This window comes from Salminus brasiliensis, chromosome 10 (assembly GCF_030463535.1).
Source record: "Salminus brasiliensis chromosome 10, fSalBra1.hap2, whole genome shotgun sequence".
NCBI lineage: Eukaryota > Metazoa > Chordata > Actinopteri > Characiformes > Bryconidae > Salminus > Salminus brasiliensis.
The window spans coordinates 16,794,335-16,819,214 of NC_132887.1; the positions used below are offsets into that span (position 1 = coordinate 16,794,335).

Below are 24,880 nucleotides of genomic sequence, written 5' to 3' on the forward strand. Positions count from 1 at the left end.
ATCAAGATTACAAAGAATCTTGACAAAGAAATGTAGAGTACAGAGTCATCAGTAAGATCCCACCCACCACATTCTAGGCGACCACCAGCAGAGGTCCCAGAGAGCCACTGGCCTTCATGGAATGTGGAAGTCCAGTGGCATTTAGAGGAGCCATTCAGAAAATCAGGGCAGAGACTGCAGATGTCCAGCGCAGAAAATGTGCTGCAGAAATCCTCCATAGGCATCCTGAAAGCAAAAATATCAATGTCAAAAACATGTACCTCCATGTCTACATAGGTAAATTAGGATTACACAGTCAGCTAGTTCAGAATACACTTCCGGTGGCAGACTGTGAGTGGCTCAGCGGTCTTATGCGCAGAAAATGCCCCTATGGCACTCTCTGTCCTTAGGCACAGGAGTCTGTTGCAGCTGGTGTAGTGGAGCTGTGGTCCCGGCACTTTCCTCTGAGTGAGAAGGCTGCCAGCAATGCCAGCAAGGTGGTGGCTTCGCTTGTATGTGTTAAACAATAACCCTCCTAGTGTTGGGTGCATTGCTAGTGCAAAAGCTTGGTGATTTTCCTGCACAGACTATGCAACTGTACAGTCTATGTAACTGTAGTATATTGCAGCCAACTAGAGCAGAAGGGCGCCTCAGTTTAATGCCATTTAAGAACACTAGCTTTTTTTATATCCACACTTAACAACAGTGCACAGAAATAGCAAAAGTCAAGTTTACTCCTACCAGAATTCTCCATCTTCTGCAGCCTTCAAGTATCTGCTTCGCTCTTCTGCGCTTACAGTTTTCCACAGTGGTGAGCTGAAAAGGGTTACATAATAGAACATCAGAGTAATAAATGACTTTTAACCATGTGTAACTTTTAATCATTCACTCAAAAGTAAATGGAATTTTATTGTATGCAACTATGGTTCAATTCCTGACTTTCTCTAAATTTGCAGGACAGATATTTCACCGGAAAGCACATCTGGTAATTTGAGAAATGAGGCAATTCTAGATGAATGGACCTGCTTCCTGGTTGCTGTACTTCGCAGTGTACAGCACTAAAAGTGCCAGAGAAGGGGCTCAGAAACAAATGGATGAATAATCTATGTCAACAAACTGCTGTGATTCTGTGTTTTTAGCTAATCTTAGCTGTATGGATGTAGGCACTTTTAGAAAAGCATCTATGTTGCCAAGCAGTGGCTTGCCTAGACCCCTTTTCATTAGCCCCAGATCTTTTCAGAGATGGTATAAATTGGAAGACTGGCCACTGGCTGGTAGTTCTTGTAATGTTGAACATGGAAACTTCAACAAAAGAGACAATCTGTTTATGGAAGTCCTGCCCTTCAACTAAACAGCCAGTCAGCATTCTGGCTACATTGCAAGCAGAGTAGAGTCGACAATGTTGAGAGGCTGGTGGGGAAACCCCACTAGTTCAGTGAAAAACAGCAGGAAATTCAGTGCTTAGTGTATAGCACACATACACAGTGCTGCCATTTTTTCTAAATGCTAAACAACGTGGAGGTTATTTATACAGTTTCAGTAAAATTGTACCATTTGTACGCAAAACCCTCATAGATAAGTTTTCATTCAGGGTTTGGTTTCACAAAAAATTGTTGAGATTACACCGAACAAGTTTCTTCTTGGGCTGAGCCCCGGGTCTCTGTGCAGTCTAGTCACGCCCCTGTTGCCAAGCAACATAATCGTGTCATTACAAGCCATAGACAGAAGCTGAGTCAAAAACCACATAATATACCATACTGTACTATACTATACCATTCTATACTACACATATATTTCCTGCCATGCAAAACCCAAAAACCTTGTTAATCCAAAATGGCAACTTTAAAACGTTTCTACATGTTCAATAGAAGTCACAGAAATAAATTGGAAGCATTTCTATTGGTCCATTAATGTTGAAATGTTGACACAATATAAAGAACTACCAGGTTCACATCATGTCAAAAACTGAAAAATAAAGAAACAGTAGATATACATTGCGTGCAGAATTATTAGGCAAATTAGTATTTTGATCACATCATCCTTTTTATACATGTTGTCCTACTCCAAGCTCTATAGGCTTGAAAGCCAACTACCAATCAAGTAAATCAGGTGATGTGCATCTCTGTAATGAGAAGGGGTGTGGTCTAATGACATCAACACCCTATATAAGGTGTGCTTAATTATTAGGCAACTTCCTGTCCTTTGGCAAAATGGGTCGGAAGAGAGATTTGACGGACTCTGAAAAGTCAAAAATTGTGAGATGTCTTGCAGAGGGATGCAGCAGTCTTGAAATTGCCAAACTTTTAAAGCGTGATCACTGAACAATCAAGCGTTTCATGGCAAATAGCCAACAGGGTCGCAAGAAACATGTTGAAAAAAAAAAGGTGCAAAATAACTGCCCATGAATTGAGGAAAATCAAGCGTGTAGCTGCCAAGATACCATTTGCCACCAGTTTTGCCATATTTCAGAGCTGCAACGTTACTGGAGTATCAAAAAGCACAAGGTGTGCGATACTCGGGGACATGGCCAAGGTAAGGAAGGCTGAAAAACGACCACCTTTGAACAAGAAACATAAGATAAAACGTCAAGACTGGGCCAAGAAATATCTTAAGACTGATTTTTCTAAGGTATTATGGACTGATGAAATGCGAGTGACTCTTGATGGGCCAGATGGATGGGCCTGAGGCTGGATCAGTAAAGGGCAGAGAGCTCCACTCAGACGGCAGCAAGGTGGAGGTGGGGTACTGGTATGGGCTGGTATCATCAAAAATGAACTTGTGGGACCTTTTCGGGTTGAGGATGGAGTGAAGCTCAACTCCCAGACCTACTGCCAGTTTCTGGAAGACACCTTCTTCAAGCAGTGGTACAGAAAGAAGCCGGTATCGTTCAAGAAAAACATGATTTTCATGATTTTCATACAAATGAAAAATGCATCCAAATACTCCACAGCGTGGCTGGCCAGTAAGGGTCTAAAAGAAGAAAAAATGATGACATGGCCCCCTTGTTCACCTGATCTGAACCCCATAGAGAACCTGTGGTCCCTCATGAAATGTGAGATCTACAGGGAGGGAAAACTGTACACCTCTCTGAACAGTGTCTGGGAGGATGTGGTGTCTGCTGCAAGCAATGTTGATCGTAAACAGATCAAGCAACTGACAATCTATGGATGGAAGGCTTTTAAGTGTCATCATAAAGAAAGGTTGCTCAATAATAAAAAGAATCCTCTCAAATACAACTTGCCTAATAATTCTGCACTGTATATAAGCACATTTAAGCACACTGTACCTTTACCACTGTACAGTTATTTATATACAATGCCTATAAAAAGTATTCACCCCTTCAATTTTGTCCCCTATTATTGCTTTTATTCAACACCTATTCAGCTGATTTTTAGTCATTTGGTGCTAGTAGTCTCAGATAAAAGGTTATTGAAGAGTATGTATAGAAGAGTTCAGTTAAATCCATCATTATGGAATGGAAGGAATATGGCTTAATCTGTTAATCTACCTAAAGCAGGCCATCCTCACAAGTGAACTTTCTAGACTTGTGGAGACTAGCGAGGGAGACTAGCAAGACACCTGTGACTACTATGAATCTTTTTGTGAAAAAAAAGTTGATTCAGATACAGAGAAACTGAAATAGGCTCTTACTTGTCACTCCAATCTCCATTCCACTCTGTCTTTCCCCAGGGGTTGAAGAGCCTTATGAGCTGCACCTGCTTATCGTGGCTCATTACCTAATGAACACATCCAGACAATCTTCTTTTAAAGACATTTTGCTGCATGCAAACACATACTATCCTATACTGCACTATACTATACTACTGTACACTACACTACACAATACTATACATTATACTATAGTACACTTTTTAGGAGGCAACCGTGGCCTAAAAGTTGAGGAAGCAGGCTTGGGACCAGGACAGTGCACGTTTGATGCCTAAGGCCTTTCTCACCCCTATTTACTATCAGTATTTGCCACGGATGGAGGTTGAATTCAGTACTGCTGTGCAGTGGCTGTAAGTGTGTTTCTAATTTGAATTTTTACACTCACTAATGAATCTGCACTAACAATGGCATTCTATTTTGACATTTTTAATGTGGAGGTATGTGGGTTTGAGTGCAGTTAATGCAAATGACATACAAAAATATGGCACATGTTAGTGTTAGTATTGTATTGCTGCATTATGATGTTTCAGTACTTATCATATTCAGACCTGTCATGCTAATAATTACATCATGAGTTTTCTTGTTTTATATATATAGATTGATGTAGATCTAAGTACAGAAACTACTATTGACTACAGCATTTCTTTTGCAATAAAGACTGTGATTGGTCATCCTAGCATTAAACAAGGATGTAAAAGGAAACTTACTACTGCAAGGACATGGGAAACACACAGCCCTGCACCTCCCTCCTCAGACATTAACTAGGTGCATAGCTATGTGCTGTTGATGCTGATTTTAAGTGGTACAAAAAGACTCACTGTGGTGACCCCAGTCACAGTGTAGGCATGACCCTCCACAAGACCATTGTCCAGCTTTTTGTTAAACTCTGCCTGAAAATGAGTCATATAAAGATGTTATGAAAACAGCCTGGAATATAGAACTGGACTTTATTAAGCCACTTAGCATTTAATGCAATTTTTTGACTTCTTTCTAAACAATGCACATGCATTTACAATTACTGTGTTGAGCACCAGATAATACAATCTACAGTCTGCCAGTAAAGTAAAGCTTTACAGTCTTTACCTCTCCTGAAGTACCACAACCCATCAGAGAATGAGCTTTGCCGGCTCGATGGATCAAATCCCACAGCCCTTGGGGACTTGTCGTTGGGTTGACTGTCATGTGCACACCACCAGTAAAGTCCAGCAGGGCTTCAGATACATTGCCACTTTTCATGTCTTCATAGGAGCCACACACTCTGGAAAAACATAGTAAACTATACAGTTTTCGGTTCATGTCCATTTGCAACTTTCAGCTTCTGCTTTAGGCTAGAAGTTCAGTTCTTCTGAAGGAATACGACTGAGGAACAGGGACGAGTCAGTGGGTTGGTGATGTGTGAATAATGTAACCATAGGAAAGGTAGAGATGGAAATCGATAAAGAATCTATATAATTACTTCATCATCACTTTTAGATCAATGCCATGGTATCATCATACTGGGACTTACTTGGCATATGCTTTCTCCAGCAAAGCAGGCCAAAACTCAACAGGAGCGCTGGGACTTTGAGGAGTTTTAGGACTTTTGGGATGCACAAAAATTAGTCGGCCATTGATGGTTGGCAGTTTGTCATCAATCACTACATCAATCCATTTCCCAAATCTCCAGAACTGTGAGACCGGAAGAAATTACAATACAACAATATAGACAAGGAGAATCACAAATGCAAAGGTACATTAGGTTTACTGATCTGTCTTAAAAAATTGTACACATAGATTACTGTGTATCTTGACAAGTAAAGAAAAACATTTGAGCTAGAATACTTGCCCTGAAGTGAAATATTCCTGCATAATCCTTCTGAAATGATTGTCCACTAGGAAAGACATTTTTCATGATGTGCACTTGAAATGTCAGAGCACCCAGTGCAGCTAGAAACCAGCAGTTTCCTTAAAAACAAAAAACACTTAATGAAGGCGTGGACTTAACCTTTCCAAAGTGCTACTGACATGACATATCCTCTGGCAGTGATTCAATCTACATTTTTGCATGCATGCATTTTGTCCAGTTATTTATAAATGTTCAAAAAACGCAGAGATTAATACATTCAGATTTACCCAATTTACTGAAATCTGCTTCAAATTCAGGGTCCATACTAAATTATAAAGGACAAATCCTTGAATAATTGAAAACACTTCCCAACTTACCAACGTCTCCTTGGGCAAAGTCAAATATGGACACTCCATCAACAACCAGATGAGGATTGTGCACCAATTTCTAAAGTAAATGCATAAACAATTGAATATTTAATACAAATTATTCATACAATTAGGCTCTGGACTAAGGTGCTGCTACTATGTTCCGAGAAATACCCATTCCAGGTTAAATCCCGGGTCATGCTGCTTGCCATCAGCAGCCAGAGTCTGAGAAAGCACAATTGGCCGTGCTTCCTCAGGGTTAGTGGTACTTCCTTCCAACATCATTATGTTGTATCAGAGCTGGGGTACTGCACTGGCTAACTAGCGGTGCTGCATCAGCGGCAGTTCGAAAAGAGATGGCGGCTGGTTTCGCATGTGTTGAAGGAGATATGTGCTAGTCTAGACCCTCCTAGTGGTGGGGACATTGCTAATGAAAGGGGCAGTTCACATGACTGGGGATTGTGTAATAAGCCTTCCAAATTGGGTACAATGGGTACATTTAGGTAAAATGAATTAAAATTAAAATTTATGAAATAACAAAAATTATTCACACAATAAAATGAAACTTTGGAATATTGAAAGGAAGGGAAGATTGATTGGCCTTGCTCAGCTTATTTATTGTATGAATCCTTTTCTTATAATATAACAAAATCACTGTAATTATGTTGTCAATATACACAAATACTACAATGCTAATGCTGACATACACCTACCGTCGGCCTTATCCATTCCACTTTAGCCATCAGTTCAGGAGACAATAGGTTATCACCGATTGAGCTGTTGTCTGGAGGAAACATTTCATCAATGTATCTCCAACCTCTTACTAGATAATACTGGTGTAACAGTTTGTAGTCCTGGTTCAAAAACATCTCCGGGCATTTAAGAGTGCCCACACCATCCCCTTCCTGACGCTCCTTCATGATATTCAGGCACACACCAGGAGTAGGCATTTTTGGATTTGGAGTTTATCCTGTTTACATAAAAAGCAGGTTATAGTGATAGATTACAACACTAACCATTTACATTCATATTTCTGAACATTTTCAGCAGTCCACAAACCAAAATCATCATTGAATACATTTGGAAGAGCAACATGCAGAGGCATGACAAACGAGTGTGTAGATGAGATTTTATTAGTGTGATCTGTAATAAACTTTATGACTGCAAGTTGTTAACAATGCAGTCTAACATGTTAGAAACTATTATGGTAACATACCCCAACAGCATGACTGGTGGCTTAGAAATTTGATAAACAGGATAAATAAACAGGATTGTGACACAATTTTGTGGACTGGTAAAACAATTTTCTTTTTAAAAACATTTTCCTGAAGATCCCTAAAGCTTCTTAAAATGTTCCTCCACAGTTTCAAATTGAAGAACCCCCTCCTCAAGGAACTTTTAACATTGTGGAGTGATGCCATAGAACAGGGATTATACCAACCAACCTGGAGCACCTCATCCAACTGGTCACCTGGTCAGCTGTGACCAACTAAATATACAAGTTGAATGAGGTGTGTTGCAGGACATGCAGCCACACCAGTCCTTTACAGATAACCTTGGTGACCCCTGCCAATAGTAAAACAACCTTTGGGTTCCCTAAATAAGCTCCCTTGCTCAAGGGCCCAACAGTGGCAGCTTGCCGAGCCCAGGAATCGAACCCACAACCCTGTTACCAATATCCCAGCGCTCTAACCACTGAGCCACCACTGCACCCCATGCTTGCACATCAGCAACCAGACTAATAATGAATAATCTGCTACCTCTTATCTTTCTACTTTTTATGCATGCATTTAGTAATACTCGCAAACAGCCTATGCCTTATATATCCAGATCTGCTTCCAAGTATGTAATTCTGTGATAAAACAGAGTGAATCCCATACATACACTGTTGAACGCACAGTGAATTAAGAAATTTTACCTTGTGGAATGTGGCGAAATGGCAGCAGCAAGAGTTCACTCTGCGGAGCAGAACTGTCAGAACCTGTTGTTGCAACGTTGTCTTTTGCCTCAGGTACTCCAGCTTTAAATACCAAAACCAAAAGACTCCTCCCATGTCCACAGTTACTGGAGGTGCTGTCATGTTCAAACATATAAAATAACACTTGATTTTCTCATTAACTATGACTCACTCAGAAAACTTTTTTTTCCCACATTAAGTTTCATAATTTACAATAATTACATCTAAATGCTTATAAATTTGAATGTACAGATTCCAAAAGTGTTTTCATTGTTGCTTATTCTGTTTGGTCTTAAGAATTAGGTCTTTTGTACTCATTTCTTGACCTGCACATAACAGTTTGCATAGGACATCAGTGGCTTTATGACTCAGGTTTGTTGGGCATTAATTAAAGCCTTACCCACTAAATAAACAAGTCTAAACTGACCCCCTATACTGCTATTCCTGCTATTTCTGCACACGCTGCACTAGTAGGTATGGTATATTTACCCACTATTGATAAATTCCTTATTGGTGAAAAGTCTTTGGACACTGACGATTGTGAGTTTTGTCAATACTGACCAGACAAGACTATTTCCATTAATGCAGCTTCAGAAAAATCTATAGTGGTGTTGAGGGAACACTCACTGTATGTGTAAGATGCCAGAAAAAAATGCTGCAAAAGTATCATGATTATGTGTTGTTTTTTTTACATGAACTTAAAATCTGCAGGTAAAAAAAGTCCAAAAAGGGTTACATGCCTCTGGATTAAAAAAGGGAGGTAAAGGTAAAGGTGAGCTTGTAAAAGTAGGACTGAAATGATTGCTTAAGATTAGTGTGCCGCCTATATTTTCACAAAGGCTTCCTGATAGATTCTCCTTGAAGGTAGATTATGTCTATAAACCAGCAGTGCTCCATTGCTATTCATATTGAGTTACATCTAATTACAAGCGCACAAAAACCAAAGTCAAGGGTTGATAATGCAGACCTGCAAAACCTGTGACAACATGTTCAGAGCTCTCTGTTTGCGGACTTGGTACAATAACTAAGCACAATGTCATGGAAATCTGACATATGTGTGTGTGTAGCCTATTTGATCCAACACTGCATGACAACACAAACAAACTATAGACAAAAGTATTGGGACACCTGCTCATTCATTGTTTCTTCCAAAATCAGAGGTATTGAAAGAAGAAGTTTATCCTGCTTTGTCTGTCTATATTGTCCAGGAAAGGTTTTCTACTAGGGTTTTTTTTAATCATTGCTGTAGGGATTTGATTGGATTTAGTGATAGTGAGGTCATGATGTTGGACGATCACCACCCCACCTCACCCCTAACTCCCCACCTCCTCCCAAAAATAATTCTAGAGAACACAGTTCCACTGCTCCTCACGTAAACGCTGGGAGGCTTTCTACCCCTCTAGCACATGCCTGGCATTTGGCTTCATGCCAATAGGTTTATGTTTCTGGGCATAACAGAATCTATTGTCAGTACTTCTTCTCTACAGGGACTAGACAAGGTGTGTCTGTGTGCATGTGTACATCTGTGGCAGTAAGGTGCAACTTAAAGTAGCTGAATGTCTTCATGAGAATGGGTGTCCACAAACCTTTGGACATATAGTGGAACTCCACCTCCTTTATGAAAATAAGGAGGCATGTGACTGGAACAAATCTCCAGCTTTTCATGAATGTAACTTAATTCCCAAACCTTAATACATTTCTTTTAATAGTTATCATTCTTGTTCATCTCTAGATCATCCTGTTACATTCAGCTTATGGGAGGTATTTTGTCTTTCTCATTTTACTTGTGTAAAGTACTGCCAGCAAAGTTCTGTACATATCACAGTATTCTCTTAATATATCAGGCATTTATTTGACATACATACAGACAACATACTTCATTCTGGCATGTTTTTGGTTTGTTAGAAAGTGATTTAGATTTAGATTTCAAAATTTTTCTTATTCAGGAAAGAAACTGAAACCCCTTTGATAAAACTATGTGGTCAAATTATCTTTGTAAATTGAAGCATTTTTGCAACTGAAGCAAGTTTGAACTCACTTTAAAACTTAAATCATTCAGGTCAAACATTGTGGGAACACAAAGATAATGTTACATGTTTTAGAGGTTCTATGCTTAAACATGAAAAGTGCTTCCTTATCTTCCTAAAGGTAACGTACTATGTCCATTTTACTAGTGCGGACCATACCCTGAGATGAGACGGGAGGGTGGACTCAGAGATATTTATGGCTTGGAATCCAGGTCGGTTTTCCTGTGGTCTACGCATGAAGCCAGGCCCCCCGTTGGTGTGGTGAGTGATGGAAGGAAGGGAGGAGAAAGGGTGGAGGTGGGTGCGAAGTTTGTACAACATGGTGTTGACCTATAGTATACAGAACATAGTTATGTTATATAGTTATATATTCAGAGGTTTAAACATTTGACTGCATGAATTACAGCCTTTGTTACATTTGACCAGCCAGACTCTACACTCTTAAATATAACGGTTTCTAAAGGGTTATCCACTTGGATAGATGATTCTAGAAATAGACTTTAATTACAGTGGAACTTTTTTCATTCTTAAATTCTTCACATTTCTCAATAACACAAAAATAAAGATTAAAACGACCATTTTGTTTTTAAAAAATCATTTTAGATAAATTCTGCATTTGCTTATTGTTCCTTATTGTACTGCAACTAGTGGCTGGACATGAATGGGTTAATGTCTCACACAAACCCATACAATAAATGAACAGGTTTTTGGTTCCTACAAACTGAAACAAACATGGACATTAAATCACTGATTTATGTTGTGTTTAATTAATTAGTTTACATATAATGGACATAAACATCTTAAAAGTACATATTAAGTACTTAATTAAACCTGCTTATTTAGATCCAAAGAAAACTCAATTCTAGTGAAAGCCAATTCAATTACATTACAGAATAAAATTTAGTTCCATCAACTAATGAATTTTTGTTGATTGAATAAGTGTGTGGCATTTCTCATACATTGCCACTAGAGGGGTGTAAAAGTCCGCTATAAAGGCCTAACCTCTGTCACTACAAAATCACCACATATGCATTCAGTAAATACTGCTGCAGAGGCATGAGCGAACATTAGGGGCTAAGCCCAATACACCGGTGGGAGGCTTATTCAAACATTTTCTTCTGCAAAGTACCAGCGTCGTGTTACTGATGAAGGAGTTTACAGCCTAAAGCCCACCAAATTAAGTTAGTTTTGAAATATTGATCATATTAAAGTCAGTACAGATCTGAGCAACTTGACCGCTGAGTTCAACTTTGTTCAGCTTAGTGGCCTTAAGTCAAACATTATGACTGGCAACAGGCCTGAAAATACCGTCCAGCCGAGCACCATCTGTAACCAAAATATACGCCCTGAGCAAGCAAGATAACCAACCATAGGCTTCTCTACTGTTCATTTGACTTTAATATTCCACTTTAAAAATGTGGAATGTAAAGTTCACATGGGAAGCTGGAGAGAATTATTACATGAATAATAGAGTTAGGTACAGGTATGTAATCAGGGTAAGTCTGTGTAATGCTCTGAACTGTATGACAGACAAAATGTATTTATTATATTTATATATGGCTATAACCCAATAATAGCCCATACCTCATCACACCTTTGTCAGAAAACCCTATATACACCTTTGTCAGAAAACCCTATGATTCAGGAGCAGCAGTATGTTCAGCTTTACCTTGTTTGGCTTTACCTTGCACTGAATAGAAAGAATCTTTCTATTCAGTGCAAGGTAAAGCCAAAAATATGTATACTGTAATCTATTAATACATTTGAGTATCTTTACACAGTATTAATTTTTTACAAATTATGTTGAAGTGAAGTAATGCATGTTTATAATATTTTAATAATTTTCAACCAGTTCAGTTATCTCAGGCCGTGATAACATCTACACAGACGTGAACCCTATTAGAACACTCACAGCACAGAATAAGCACTGTTTACCCTGTACGCTCTCTGCTGTAAGACAATATGGAGCACATAGAGGATAAAAGGTGGATATAGAGAGCAGGACGGATGTAGGAAATGACCTCGGTTATGGTGGCCATCGAGGTCATGATTATCTCTGAGATATATATTTAACTTTAAGACAAGTCAAGCCAGCAAACCACTTAGAATGAAAAACATGTCACAGTACCTTATCAAATCTATTAATACTTTATGTACACTCCTTACTTCTTTGTTTATACACTCCAAAACTGTATGTTCACAATGCTCCAATACTGTGAAACATGGTGGGAAGCACCACATCATGCTGAAAATGTGAGGAAGCTCTGCTGCAGTGAGGTTAGTGCATTTACTACACAGCGGAGGGCCTCTTGGGCAGTTTCCTGCCATTGAAATCTCGAGATAGGCCTGCTTCACTTTACAAACACAGGATGTGATCCCCAGCCAGATTTATCTGAAGCCAACAGGCAGTATAAACAATGCGAAGGTCGGGTCAGTAGCCAAATATGACAAAGACTGCAGCATGAACAATGCTATATTATATATTATATATATTCTATTTTTTATTCATAATTTCATGAAGCAAAAAGAAATATTGGATTTCTGCTGAAACTGAAAACATGGCACAGCTGAAATGCTGGAGCAGACTCTGCTCAGACATGCTGTTGATATCTTGTGATTTCCTGGTGGGACGTGACAGGGCTGCATGTTTTGTTCACAATTGAATGTTTGCTACCTCACACCACATCTCTTACACCTCTTTCAACAGTTATAGAAGACCAGCTGGCCTCATAATATCCATTACTATACACTGCTATTCAAAAGAGCAGAATCACTTTTCCCATGACAGTCTATGTTCTGTTTTGTGCATAATAATAACTTACACAGTGCTGGTGTATTCCTAATTAGACTACAAATGTTTAGATGTTGTTTTGAATATTTCTCCATTTTTTGGCAACAACCAGATGTTCTAGTAGGAATAATACACTACAATTGTCTATTTCTATGTTTGTGGTGAAATATTTGTCTCTGGTTTTGATTTTCACTGTTAAAAAGCAAGACATTACAGATATTCATTTTATCATATGTTACATTATTATAGCATATAGACCTCATGGTATGCCCTGGACACATCTATGTATGTGTTTGTTTGTTTTATGACTTTAATTGTTAGATTACAATTGTGGATGCACAGGACTAGTATTTTAGAATATCTGGTTTTACATCAAAATTTAATAAAAAAAAAAAAAATTCCATATCTTTGAATAATGATTCTAAACTTCTGAATAGTGATTCTAAACTTCTGAACAGTGATTCTAAACTTCTAATTAATGATTCTAAACTTCCGAACAGTGATTCTAAACTTCTAATTAATGATTCTAAACTTCCGAACAGTGATTCTAAACTTCTAAATAATGATTCTAAACTTCTAAATAATGATTCTAAACTTCTAAATAATGATTCTAAACTTCTAATTAATGATTCTAAACTTCCGAACAGTGATTCTAAACTTCTAAATAATGGTTCTAAACTTCCGAACAGTGATTCTAAACTTCTAAATAATGATTCTAAACTTCTGAACAGTGATTCTAAACTTCTGAACAGTGATTCTAAACTTCTAAATAATGATTCTAAACTTCCGAACAGTGATTCTAAACTTCTAAATAATGATACTAAACTTCTGAACAGTGATTCTAAACTTCTGAACAGTGATTCTAAACTTCTAAATAATGATTCTAAACTTCCGAACAGTGATTCTAAACTTCTAAATAATGATACTAAACTTCTGAATAGTGATTCTAAACTTCTGAACAGTGATTCTAAACTTCTGATTGGTGACTCTAAACATCTAATTAATGATTCTAAACTTCCGAACAGTGATTCTAAACTTCTAAATAACGATTCTAAACTTCTGATCAGTGATTCTAAACTTCTGAACAGTGATTCTAAACTTCTGATTGGTGACTCTAAACATCTAATTAATGATTCTAAACTTCTAAATAACGATTCTAAACTTCTAAATAACGATTCTAAACTTCTAATTAATAATTCTAAACTTCCGAACAGTGATTCTAAACTTCTGAACAGTGATTCTAAACTTCTAAATAATGATTCTAAACTTCTGATCAGTGATTCTAAACTTCCGAACAGTGATTCTAAACTTCTAAATAATGATTCTAAACTTCTGATCAGTGATTCTAAACTTCTAAATAATGATTCTAAACTTCTGATCAGTGATTCTAAACTTCTGATCAGTGATTCTAAACTTCTGAACAGTGATTCTAAACTTCTAAATAATGATTCTAAACTTCTGATCAGTGATTCTAAACTTCCGAACAGTGATTCTAAACTTCTAAATAATGATTCTAAACTTCTGAACAGTGATTCTAAACTTCTAAATAATGATTCTAAACTTCTGATCAGTGATTCTAAACTTCTGATCAGTGATTCTAAACTTCTGAACAGTGATTCTAAACTTCTAAATAATGATTCTAAACTTCTGATCAGTGATTCTAAACTTCTGAACAGTGATTCTAAACTTCTAAATAATGATTCTAAACTTCTGATCAGTGATTCTAAACTTCTAAATAATGATTCTAAACTTCTGATCAGTGATTCTAAACTTCTGATCAGTGATTCTAAACTTCTGAACAGTGATTCTAAACTTCTAAATAATGATACTAAACTTCTGAATAGTGATTCTAAACTTCTGAACAGTGATTCTAAACTTCTGAACAGTGATTCTAAACTTCTGATTGGTGACTCTAAACATCTAATTAATGATTCTAAACTTCCGAACAGTGATTCTAAACTTCTAAATAACGATTCTAAACTTCTAATTAATAATTTTAAACTTCCGAACAGTGATTCTAAACTTCTGAACAGTGATTCTAAACTTCTAAATAATGATTCTAAACTTCTGATCAGTGATTCTAAACTTCCGAACAGTGATTCTAAACTTCTAAATAATGATTCTAAACTTCTGATCAGTGATTCTAAACTTCTGATCAGTGATTCTAAACTTCTGAACAGTGATTCTAAACTTCTAAATAATGATTCTAAACTTCTGATCAGTGATTCTAAACTTCTGATCAGTGATTCTAAACTTCTGAACAGTGATTCTAAACTTCTAAATAATGATTCTAAACTTCTGATCAGTGATTCTAAACTTCCGAACAGTGATTCTAAACTTCTAAATAATGATTCTAAACTTCTGATCAGTGATTCTAAACTTCTAAATAATGATTCTAAACTTCTGATCAGTGATTCTAAACTTCTGATCAGTGATTCTAAACTTCTGAACAGTGATTCTAAACTTCTAAATAATGATTCTAAACTTCTGATCAGTGATTCTAAACTTCTGATCAGTGATTCTAAACTTCTGAACAGTGATTCTAAACTTCTAAATAATGATTCTAAACTTCTGATCAGTGATTCTAAACTTCTAAATAATGATTCTAAACTTCTGATCAGTGATTCTAAACTTCTGATCAGTGATTCTAAACTTCTGAACAGTGATTCTAAACTTCTAAATAATGATTCTAAACTTCTGATCAGTGATTCTAAACTTCTGAACAGTGATTCTAAACTTCTAAATAATGATTCTAAACTTCTGATCAGTGATTCTAAACTTCTGATCAGTGACTATATGTTTGAACAGATTTTCCAGACTTCTGAACAGTGATTCTAACATTTGAAAGGTGACTTTTGAATTTTGAAGTGATTCTGAGCTTTGTGGTTGGTGTGGCGCAACAGATAACACCACCACCTTACAGCAACACCATGTGGGAGACCAGGGTTCGATTCCCGGTCTGGGTGACTATGCTGCCTTGGGCAAGACTCCTAACACTACATTGGCCCACCTCTGTAATACAAGTAACCTTGTAAGTCGCTCTGGATAAGAGCGTCAGCTAAATACCATAAATGTAAATGAATCCACGTTTCTGAACTTGAATCCAAACGTCTGGGGTGGGAATTCACTGGACAGTTGGACATAAACGAAGACTGGTGCTTCTTCAACACACCTGTTTGTTCAGCACTGTAACACACAACAAGCGATTGATCAACAAAACATCAGTCATGCTGGTACTGTTTTTTTGTTTTTTCACATGCAGGTAAACTGAATGATGAGACAGCGGTACACTGGCCCAGCCTGCTGACCCTTAATTGTTTTCAACAGCCATAGGCTGAGAAGTCTGGAGCAGGAGTCCAAACAGAGCGGTCAGGACAATTGTTTGTTGGTTTCTTTGTCTCCAGACAGGAACTTGCTCTGCGGAAAGGCAAAGAAGCCCTCTGCTAATTCGTATGCCCGCTTGGATTTCTCCACCAAACAGGATGCGGCAGTTTGAACAGACCGTTCAGCTCACGGCCCAGCTGTAGACCTGGCAGACCTTTCTAGCGGGGACATGAACTGAATATGTTCACATCGAAATAGCGAGACGGTTCAAATAAAAAAGGGGCACGACGATGCGCGCGCTGCTCCTTGCGCTCTGGGCGCTTGTGGCGGCGTGGCGGGCGACGGGCCAGGAGGTCACCAGGTGCACGGCGCGAGCCTGCTTTACCTTGCACAAAGAGAAGGCGCCGTTTCACGTGGCTAATACCCGCTGTTTCGACAACGGAGGCTACCTGCTCACGATGAGAGACAAGGAAGAGGCGGAGGACGCGAGGGCCTTGCTCGCATTGGCCAGCAAGGCAGGCCTGTTCGCGCGCGGCGAGGAAAGGCTGTGGCTCGGCCTGAAGCTGGCCAAGGGAAGTTGCGTGCTGGATGGTGAGCCCCTGCGAGGGTTTCGCTGGAAGTCGAACGAGAATGACTCAAGCGCGTTCACCAACTGGGCCCGCGAGCCGCGCAGCACGTGCACGGAAGAGCGCTGCGTGTCGGTGCGCGCCGTCGCCAACGCCGAGACCGCGCGCCTCGACTGGAGCGATGGCTCGTGCAAGGAGAGCGCGTTCTATGCCTGCCGCTTCCAGTTCAGAGGCATGTGCGAGCCACTGGCGCTCGCGGGACCAGGGGAGGTCAACTACACCACCCCGTTCTCGAGCATGCCTCTACACGAGGGCGACTCGGTGCGCATGCTGCCCCATGGCACGTTGGCCGACATCCATTGTGCGAGCTCAGACGACCCTTACTCTTACATTATTTGCAAAGATGCTGGCTCGGGCGCGGGCTTTGCTTGGACCATACCGGGACCCTTCTGCGCATCTGCCGAGCGCAGCTGCGCGCGCCAGAACGGAGGCTGCCAGCACGTGTGCTCGGAGAACGGCCCTGAAGGTGTTCGCTGCTCATGCCGGGAGGGCTACTATTTGGGCGAGGACACGATCACATGCTTTTCGAGGGACGTGTGCAAGAACGCACCCTGCGAGCACGAATGCGTGGTCGTGGGCGCTAGCTTTTTGTGCGCGTGCAATAAGGGCTATAGGCTCGAGCAGGAGACGGCCAGTTGCGTTGACGTAAATGAATGTGAGCAGAACGTGTGCGGCGTCCACGTGTGCCACAACCAGCCTGGCAGCTACGAGTGCGTGTGTGAAAAGGGGTACAGAAAGGACGCTGGGGGCGCTTGCGTGGATGTTGACGAGTGCGCGGAGGGTGCGTGCGAAAGGCGCGCCAATTGCCTCAACTCGCAGGGCTCGTTCTCGTGCTACTGCTCCACGGGCTTCCGGCAGTCAGACGCGGGCGGGGGATGTGTGGATGTGGACGAATGCGTGAGCCGGCCGTGTGAGGACATCTGCACGAACACAGTGGGCAGCTTCGCGTGTTCTTGTCGTGCGAACTTCCGGTTGGCGGACAACGGCATCAGTTGCGTCCAAGTCGTGGAGCCGAGCTCGCGCGCTCCAGCTTCACACCAGCCGTCCAGCGAAGCACCCGAGGAGACCACCGCTACCACCGCGGTAACTGTGGTTTTCAGCACTGAGAGCACGAGCACTGAAGCAGAGGGCACTGAGAGCAGGCAGGTCCTGTCCAGGTCGTGGTTGCTGGTGTGTGTGCTGGGCTCCGTCATTCCGCTGCTGCTGCTCGTCGCGCTCATATCGGTTATCACCGTCCTGCGCTGGACCCGCGCGCGTAAAGACGCAAAGAAGAAGAGCGCCGCGGTGGACAGCTACTGCTGGGTCTCCTCTGGCTTCCAGGTTCAGCCGGACATTGAACCCCACTGAACTTCTTTACTGCTATAAAAAAAAAACAGGTTTCAGAAGGGTTCTCATCTCATTAAAATGTCTCGTTACTAAAAAAAAAGGACAACTGGATATGGTCGTTGTACCATTTTGAGGAAAGTCTCGAATAAAAATTTGATAGCTTAGCTTTTACGTTAACAAGCTCTTTAAAGTTGGCAGAGTGCCAGGCATAGCTGTGTTGTGTTCAAATTACCTTTTACATATCCAATCAACCTGGATTTGTATATGTTCGTAGCACAGTTTCATAATCTCTGAAAATGAGCAGACACAATGACAGATGAACTCTCAATAATAGTTTCGTGTCCCTAAACCAGCCTTTCAACAAGGGGTGGGGAACTGTGGGCTGCAGCCCAGCACAGTTGATTTCCCTCCTCTGACACAACTAAACATACACTGACCAAATGCTAGACTACTGACCAAATGCTAGACTACAAAGAGCACAGTGTGTCCACAACCCAACCCAGAACACAGGCCTAGTTTAACTAATCCAACATTCCTGGGTTATATAATTAACCCAACTAGCTGGTATGGTTACTGTAACCAAGCACTTGGTTTTTAACTCTTGTTTTTTTTTTTTTTTATTTGCATTATAAATTCACATCATATAATTTCCCTTTCCCTAATAAAATGTATTAATTTACATTTAAAAAAAATGCTCAATAACAAAAAAAATCACTGCAGATATTCTGGCATGTTTGTCAGAATATAGAATGTTAAAAAAATGCAACAAAACAGATGAAAGATTTTCGCACTTAGAAACTCCTCACCGACTGCAGTGTAGCAAACCTTGGAAGAGCTAGTGAAGTAACTCGGCTGGTTTGCAAACCTAAGTTTAATGCAATAAAATTATTACAAAATAAAATTAATGTTTACTTAAAAATAACCTAATTCTCATCTATAAATGGACAAATATCATGAAAAGGCTTACATAATATAAACAAACCACTCTGTAGCATGCTAACATTAGCTAACCCCATCAGTCACATGTAAACAGCTCAGAAAATACAGATTATGGTTTAAAACAAAAACAAACATTAAAGCAAAAAAATATATATATTATCTTATCTTAGAAGTAAGCAATAAGTGGTCTACAATAAATGGAAGTTGTCTTATGTGGCTCCTGTCAGACATGACTCTGTTTCAGCTTCCTTGGCTGCTCTTAATTATTCTAACTGACTTCAGACTTCAGCTATGTTAACATTGATAATACACCTATTTGGTGTGTTGTTAATTTGACTCAGTGGCTAGTCACACAGGCAACTGGTCTACACAAATATTATACTAAAAACTACCCAGCCCTACCCAACTACCCAAATGATCCAACATGCTCAAGCCAGCAGCAGTAATGAAGTACTGATTTGAATTAGATGTGTAAGTCACCAAAAGTCCAAAAAAGGTCCAAACTTCAGCCCTCCAGACCACAGCTCCCCACCCCTGCTTACAGACTGCTGAATTGTTAAGCTTATATTTTAACATATGCCAAACAAACTGGGCCCAGGTTCCAAAAAGCTTCACAGTATGAAGATCATCATAAATGATAGAGAGAGTGTTTAATGTTGAAGCCTGAGAACCTCACCCTTACATTAACAGGGCTTGTCTTATAGTGTATGTTTCTTACAGAAATGACTACACCAGGATTTTCAGCCAAAACAACTTGACTGCATTAAGTGATATCTAGTTCCGAGAGTAATCCGTAAGTAAATGTAAGTATACATAGTGTCTGGCCTCTTTATTAAGTGTTAGTGTAAGTTATGGTGATGTTACTTTTGTAAACTACTCTAAGGGATCACCTGTATTTTGGATTTGACTATCACTGTAAATAAATGTTTTTCTACGTTGTATTCCTGAGCCGTGTTCAGCATTCTTTCTTTCAAACAACACATTGTTTCCAAATACTCAAGATTTTACAGAAACGTTTGTTGTGAAACATACACTCTATGCACAAAAGTATCTGGAAACCTGGTTATGTGTTGTTTCTTCTGAAATCAAGGGTATTAAAATAGCTTTTCCTGCTTTTGCTGAAGTAAATGCTTCTATTGTCCAGAATAGAGAATTAGTGAGGTCGGTTGTTGTATGATCACCATTCCGCCTCATCACCAACTTACCCAGACGTATTGCTCCACAGCTTAATACTGGGGGCTTTATGCCCATCTCTCCCACACCTGGCATTAGGCATAGTGTCATATTTATCTGCTCCAGAGAGTCCTATTCTATTGGCAGTATGTCTCTACAGAATCTAGAAAAGCTGTATGTGCATCATCTATAACCTGTGTCAGTAATGGGTACAACTTGAAGATGCTGAATAAATTCACTAGAAAGGTGTCTACAAACATTTGTCACATACACCTCCACAAGGCACAGAACTGCATCCAGTTCCAAGTTCTGGATTTTGGGTATTGTACAACTGGCAGCATAAAAACAGTTCAATATGACCATATTTTTAAAACCCTGACGCCTGGACAAAAAAAAAAAAAAAAAGATCCACAGTAGTTACTCATTATAAATATTTTTCCCCCGACAGACTTATCTATCATAAACACAACTATCATAAAACACTGTATTTTTAAATAATAACACCCATACTGCTCTCTTTACTTAACCCAGATTGGAAAGTGGAGGTCAGAGCAACAGTCATGCTCACTCAGCGTACTCAAAGTCACAGATTGGCATCTTTCCTGGAAATTTCTTGGTATGCCTTCATTTTCTATGATAAAACAGCGGCAAGTGTAGGTGTACTCTTTAAAAAAGGTTGATAACATGGGTTCTTTGTAGTGTTGCCATAGCAGGCGTTTCCTAAAAGATTTCTGCTCTTTGTCAGGTTCTTATCACCCCCACTGTGAACAATTCTGGCATAGCGTAGTGTTTTTGTAACAGAGCCTTTGAAATCAAACAACATAGAATTACTTGTTTTCATGTCTTAACAATTTAATCATGCATACAGTTGGAATTCATTATTTTTAACCTCACTGCTCTATATTGAATAGATAGCTTTTATCAATTATGAGTGGTTCAGACAAAAGCTCTGGTGCTGTCATTTGTGTATTTGTATTACTCACACATTAGGCATGTAAAGGTAAAGGATGTGATGTGATGTAACTGAAATTGGTATGTGCCATTTATATTTAAAAAAGTTAAAGCTACAATCGGCGGACATTAAAACTCTGTCCCTATCCAAGAACCTGTATTGTTCTATTGAATTGCTCATTTCCTCAATCACTAGACACATCCCTGCACAACCAGAATACTCAGCGTCACTGATGGTCATTCTTTACTGGAAAGTCTAGGTGTATCTTCTTTCCTAAAATAAGTAAAACAGTGGAAAGTTTACCTGTACTTTTTTTAAACGGGTAATAAAACTGGTTCTTTGTAGTGATACCATAGAAGAAACCCTTTTAGCTACCCAAAAGATTTCAGCTCTTTAGACTATTTAGGGAACCAAATGAAGGCCCTGGTGATCTGCATCCCTGTAGAGTTTAGTGAACTTTGTTAATGTTTAGATGCTCCTGAAGCTTTTCATTAACTGAATCAGTTGGGTCAACTCTCCAGCGTCCAGTTTTTACATTTTAGTATTAGGATCATCTGAACTGGTAGAGTGCCCAGTGTGACGAATGCTTGACCGAATAATTCAAAATTGTAACATACCAGAATGAGACTCAAACAAACTGATTCAGAGTGTGTTTATGTACAACAAGGCCTTATAAAGAACATATAGGTCTTAAACATCTAGAGGGATGCAAATGTTTAATGTCCAGATGTACCAGTGACCGTTGAGTTTTTTAGATTTTTCTAAATATGTTGTTCATGGTGAAACAGTGATAAAACCAAAACCAAAAAAAATTAAAAAAAAATTTTTTTTTTGGAAACTATTGTGCACAATTTAGTCCAAATATGAGAAATGAAGGAGCTTTTTAATGCACGGCATGCATTATGTGTCTGCTTCCTACTTTCTCTGTAAGGTTCCTATTTTCCCTTTAAGGCACATTTCACACCAAACCACTCAGGACTTGTTTACATTTTAGCATTATGTAGAATTATGTGAAATGTATGTAGAATTATGTGAAATGTAGTAATCAACAGTTTTGATTTAACACTAAAAGTGTTGATATAAAACTTGCACATTTACTGTGTAGTAAAAATGATTGGATTACAGCTTTAATTGGGTACAACTGTAAAGTTGGTGGCAAGGTTGGTGGAATTCCAACATCTGACAAAACAAACATTAGGAATCTATGTGACTACAGTGTCCAAGTACACAGGAAATAGGTCGTCTAAGATTATTATTGTAGTTACAGCGTCTACAAAGTTGTGGGTGTGTTGCTCCTGTGCCTGCCGCGGTCCTCGGAGGAATGGCTGACACAACGGAGAAATGCCACAAAAAAGCTTTAGGAGGGGCTTCCTTCCTCTCCTTCCTCTTCCATCCTTTACTAGTGATGTTTTAACAGGCAGCGTGCAAAGGTTTGGGCACCGTCACCTTGCTTCGCACGAGAAGCACTGCCGTTCGCTTTTCATACGGTGATCCAGCTAAAGTTCAGACACTGAAGAATGGACTGCTTCGCTCGTCAGACCGTTTTCTTGTTCCTTGTGTTAATCCCCCTCCACGTGGGACAGGCGCTGCAGTGCGCCTGCACGAAGGATTTCACAAAGTGCGCGAGCATCCACGAAACGCCGGCGGACTTCCAAAGCGCGTGGGTCCAGTGCAGAGCACTGGGAGGTGAGCTAATGCGAGCTGGGACTGCACTGTCCAACGACACCATCGCAGCCCTGCTGAACAGCGCGGACGGGTCCTTCTGGGCTTGGCTGGGAACGAAAGGGAATCCAAGGTGCTTGTCCGTTTCCAGAGGCAAGAAATGGTCAGAAAGGCCGTGCGAAGAAAGACTGAGCGGGTTCGTATGTGGCGGAGTTCGTTGGGACACCACCTGCTGGGGGAAATTGGTCAAAAAACCCATCCTACTCAGGGATGGAGACTGCAGCATGGCTCCGTGCGATCACATCTGCGATGACGTGCGCAATGGATACACGTGCACTTGCATGAAGGAGTTCAGGCCGACCGGGAGAGACCCTCGACGCTGTGAGTACCACTGCTTAACGGCCACCTGCAAGCCGCTGTTGTCTGGCAGCATCTGCCCCAACGGTTTTGTCCTAGATGAAGGTAACTGCACGGACATAGACGAGTGCAAGTCCAACCACAACTGTGCGCATACCTGCACGAACACCATTGGTAGTTACGAGTGTTCCTGCCTGAGAGACCACATTCTCGTAAACGGCTCTGCGTGTGTTCCTCCACTGTTTTTTACTGAGGAGCCTGGCCTAACCCCTCCACCCGCTGTTGGAGACCTGTTCATCACCCCCGCTGTGAATTACACCTCGGGTCAGGTGGCCCTGGCCAGCCCGGGAGAATACGTCGGGATTACGGTGTTTATCATTGCCGCTCTCGTCGGTGTCGTGTTGCTCGTACGTTATTTGCGTACACGGAAAACCGAAAGACTGAAGGACTGCGACGTTCTGGACAACGTCTCAGCAGGTACTGTAGGCTCGCTGGAAGGAACACGTAGCCACGGTCAGACTCAGGGGCAGAGGTCCCATGACCACTCCAATAATTAACTTTTACCGTCAGCTTATTGACCCTTGAAGGTGTCAAAGAATGTCTGCAGTAGTTTGTTAGAACAAATTCTGAATGTTTTCCCCCTCAGTTCTACTTGTTGTCTTATCTCGTTTGTTCTTATTGAACCAGTGTTTACAAGTTTACATTACGTTTATGGACTCACACATGGAGAACACATTTATGTACTATGTATTTATGTATTATGTACTTTTTCTTAGTTAGAAATTAGTTATAAATACTCTATATGTACTCACAATGTTTTTTCTTAATGGTCCCATATGACTCCCAGTATTAGACAATGACATGCAATCAATAAATGACCCTAAGTTATGATGACAGAATGAAAACTTGGGACTGAGTCTTCAGAATGAACTCTGGGTCAGAGTTGATAGCTTGGGCACTTTTTTTTATTTTGTATGTAAACTGGAACATGATGTTAAACAGGATCTTCCCCTGCAGAAATACCACTTCCACTTGAGGTTCACAAAACTGAGGTTGTCTTTTACAAAGCTATGATAATTTGTATGTATTTCATTACGCTAAAAGTTAAATATTTACATTTAAAAACTTTAATCTGTCATTGTCAACCAATAAAATCAATGTAAACCTCTTCCACATTGGCTTGTGATTTAAAGGAAAGTTGCTCTGATATCATAAAGCATGTAAAAGGGGAAATTATCTACAGCCCATGATTACCTCATTCGGTCATATTGAGTCAGATGTCTTCAGGGCTTTTACCATTACATAATGAATAAAATAGACAGTGAGACTTGCCATGATTGGGTCTGCCTGGGCCTGTACAAGTATGATAAATACAAGGACAGTCACAAGTAATTCCTGTATTTCTTAAAAGTGAACTTGATTTGGAAATCAGTGATACTTGTCATCTTTGACTCATAACTGACTTGTTCTAATGACGACAATCCCCTCTACACTTTATAAAAATGAACATTTCAATGTAATCAACTTCAACCCAGTAAATAAAATACCCTATAAACTGTAACATCTGCCATTTTGGTAATTCTTAGGTAAACTAGTACAAAATATTACACACGGCTGTGTCATATTGTGGCTGTGGCTAGAACATAATAAATGCTGCCTACCTAGGCAGTATTCAAAGGGATAAAGGTACAGAGTCATGTCCGAATTGAATATTTGTATAAAATGCAGCCTGCTCAGGTACCTTGATCTTGCCAATTTGTGACAGCAGCGTAGAGGTATCATTTTCTGCCTTACGTATTACATGGCAGAAGCAAGCAGCACATCTGTTCAAAAGTAAGTTGTCTGTTGTGATTATTTTCCCTTACATTTTTTTTTTCTGATGAGAAATTGTCAGTGTAATAACCT

At 39.9% G+C, this 24,880-nt stretch overlaps 2 protein-coding genes across 2 annotated transcripts in view; one reads left to right on the forward strand and one right to left on the reverse strand.

Moving 5' to 3' along the window:
• LOC140564231 (calpain-1 catalytic subunit) overlaps positions 1 to 24,880 on the reverse strand; it is a 30,741-nt gene that overhangs the window by 5,346 nt on the left and 515 nt on the right. Inside the window, exons 2-10 of the mRNA XM_072689490.1 lie at positions 6,555 to 6,811; positions 5,851 to 5,920; positions 5,474 to 5,592; positions 5,156 to 5,316; positions 4,732 to 4,906; positions 4,467 to 4,538; positions 3,631 to 3,716; positions 721 to 795; positions 68 to 225 (exon numbers count right to left, since the gene is read on the reverse strand). Of these exons, the coding sequence (XP_072545591.1) occupies positions 68 to 225; positions 721 to 795; positions 3,631 to 3,716; positions 4,467 to 4,538; positions 4,732 to 4,906; positions 5,156 to 5,316; positions 5,474 to 5,592; positions 5,851 to 5,920; positions 6,555 to 6,791 (1,153 nt within the window). The 5' untranslated portion in view covers positions 6,792 to 6,811. The remainder of the gene's footprint in view (positions 1 to 67; positions 226 to 720; positions 796 to 3,630; positions 3,717 to 4,466; positions 4,539 to 4,731; positions 4,907 to 5,155; positions 5,317 to 5,473; positions 5,593 to 5,850; positions 5,921 to 6,554; positions 6,812 to 24,880) is intronic.
• On the forward strand, positions 15,973 to 24,148 carry cd93 (CD93 molecule). Its single transcript, XM_072690209.1, has 2 exons — positions 15,973 to 17,906; positions 22,473 to 24,148. The coding sequence occupies exons 1-2, from the start codon at positions 16,231 to 16,233 to the stop codon at positions 23,530 to 23,532; spliced, it is 2,736 nt and encodes a 911-aa protein (XP_072546310.1). The 5' UTR covers positions 15,973 to 16,230; the 3' UTR covers positions 23,533 to 24,148.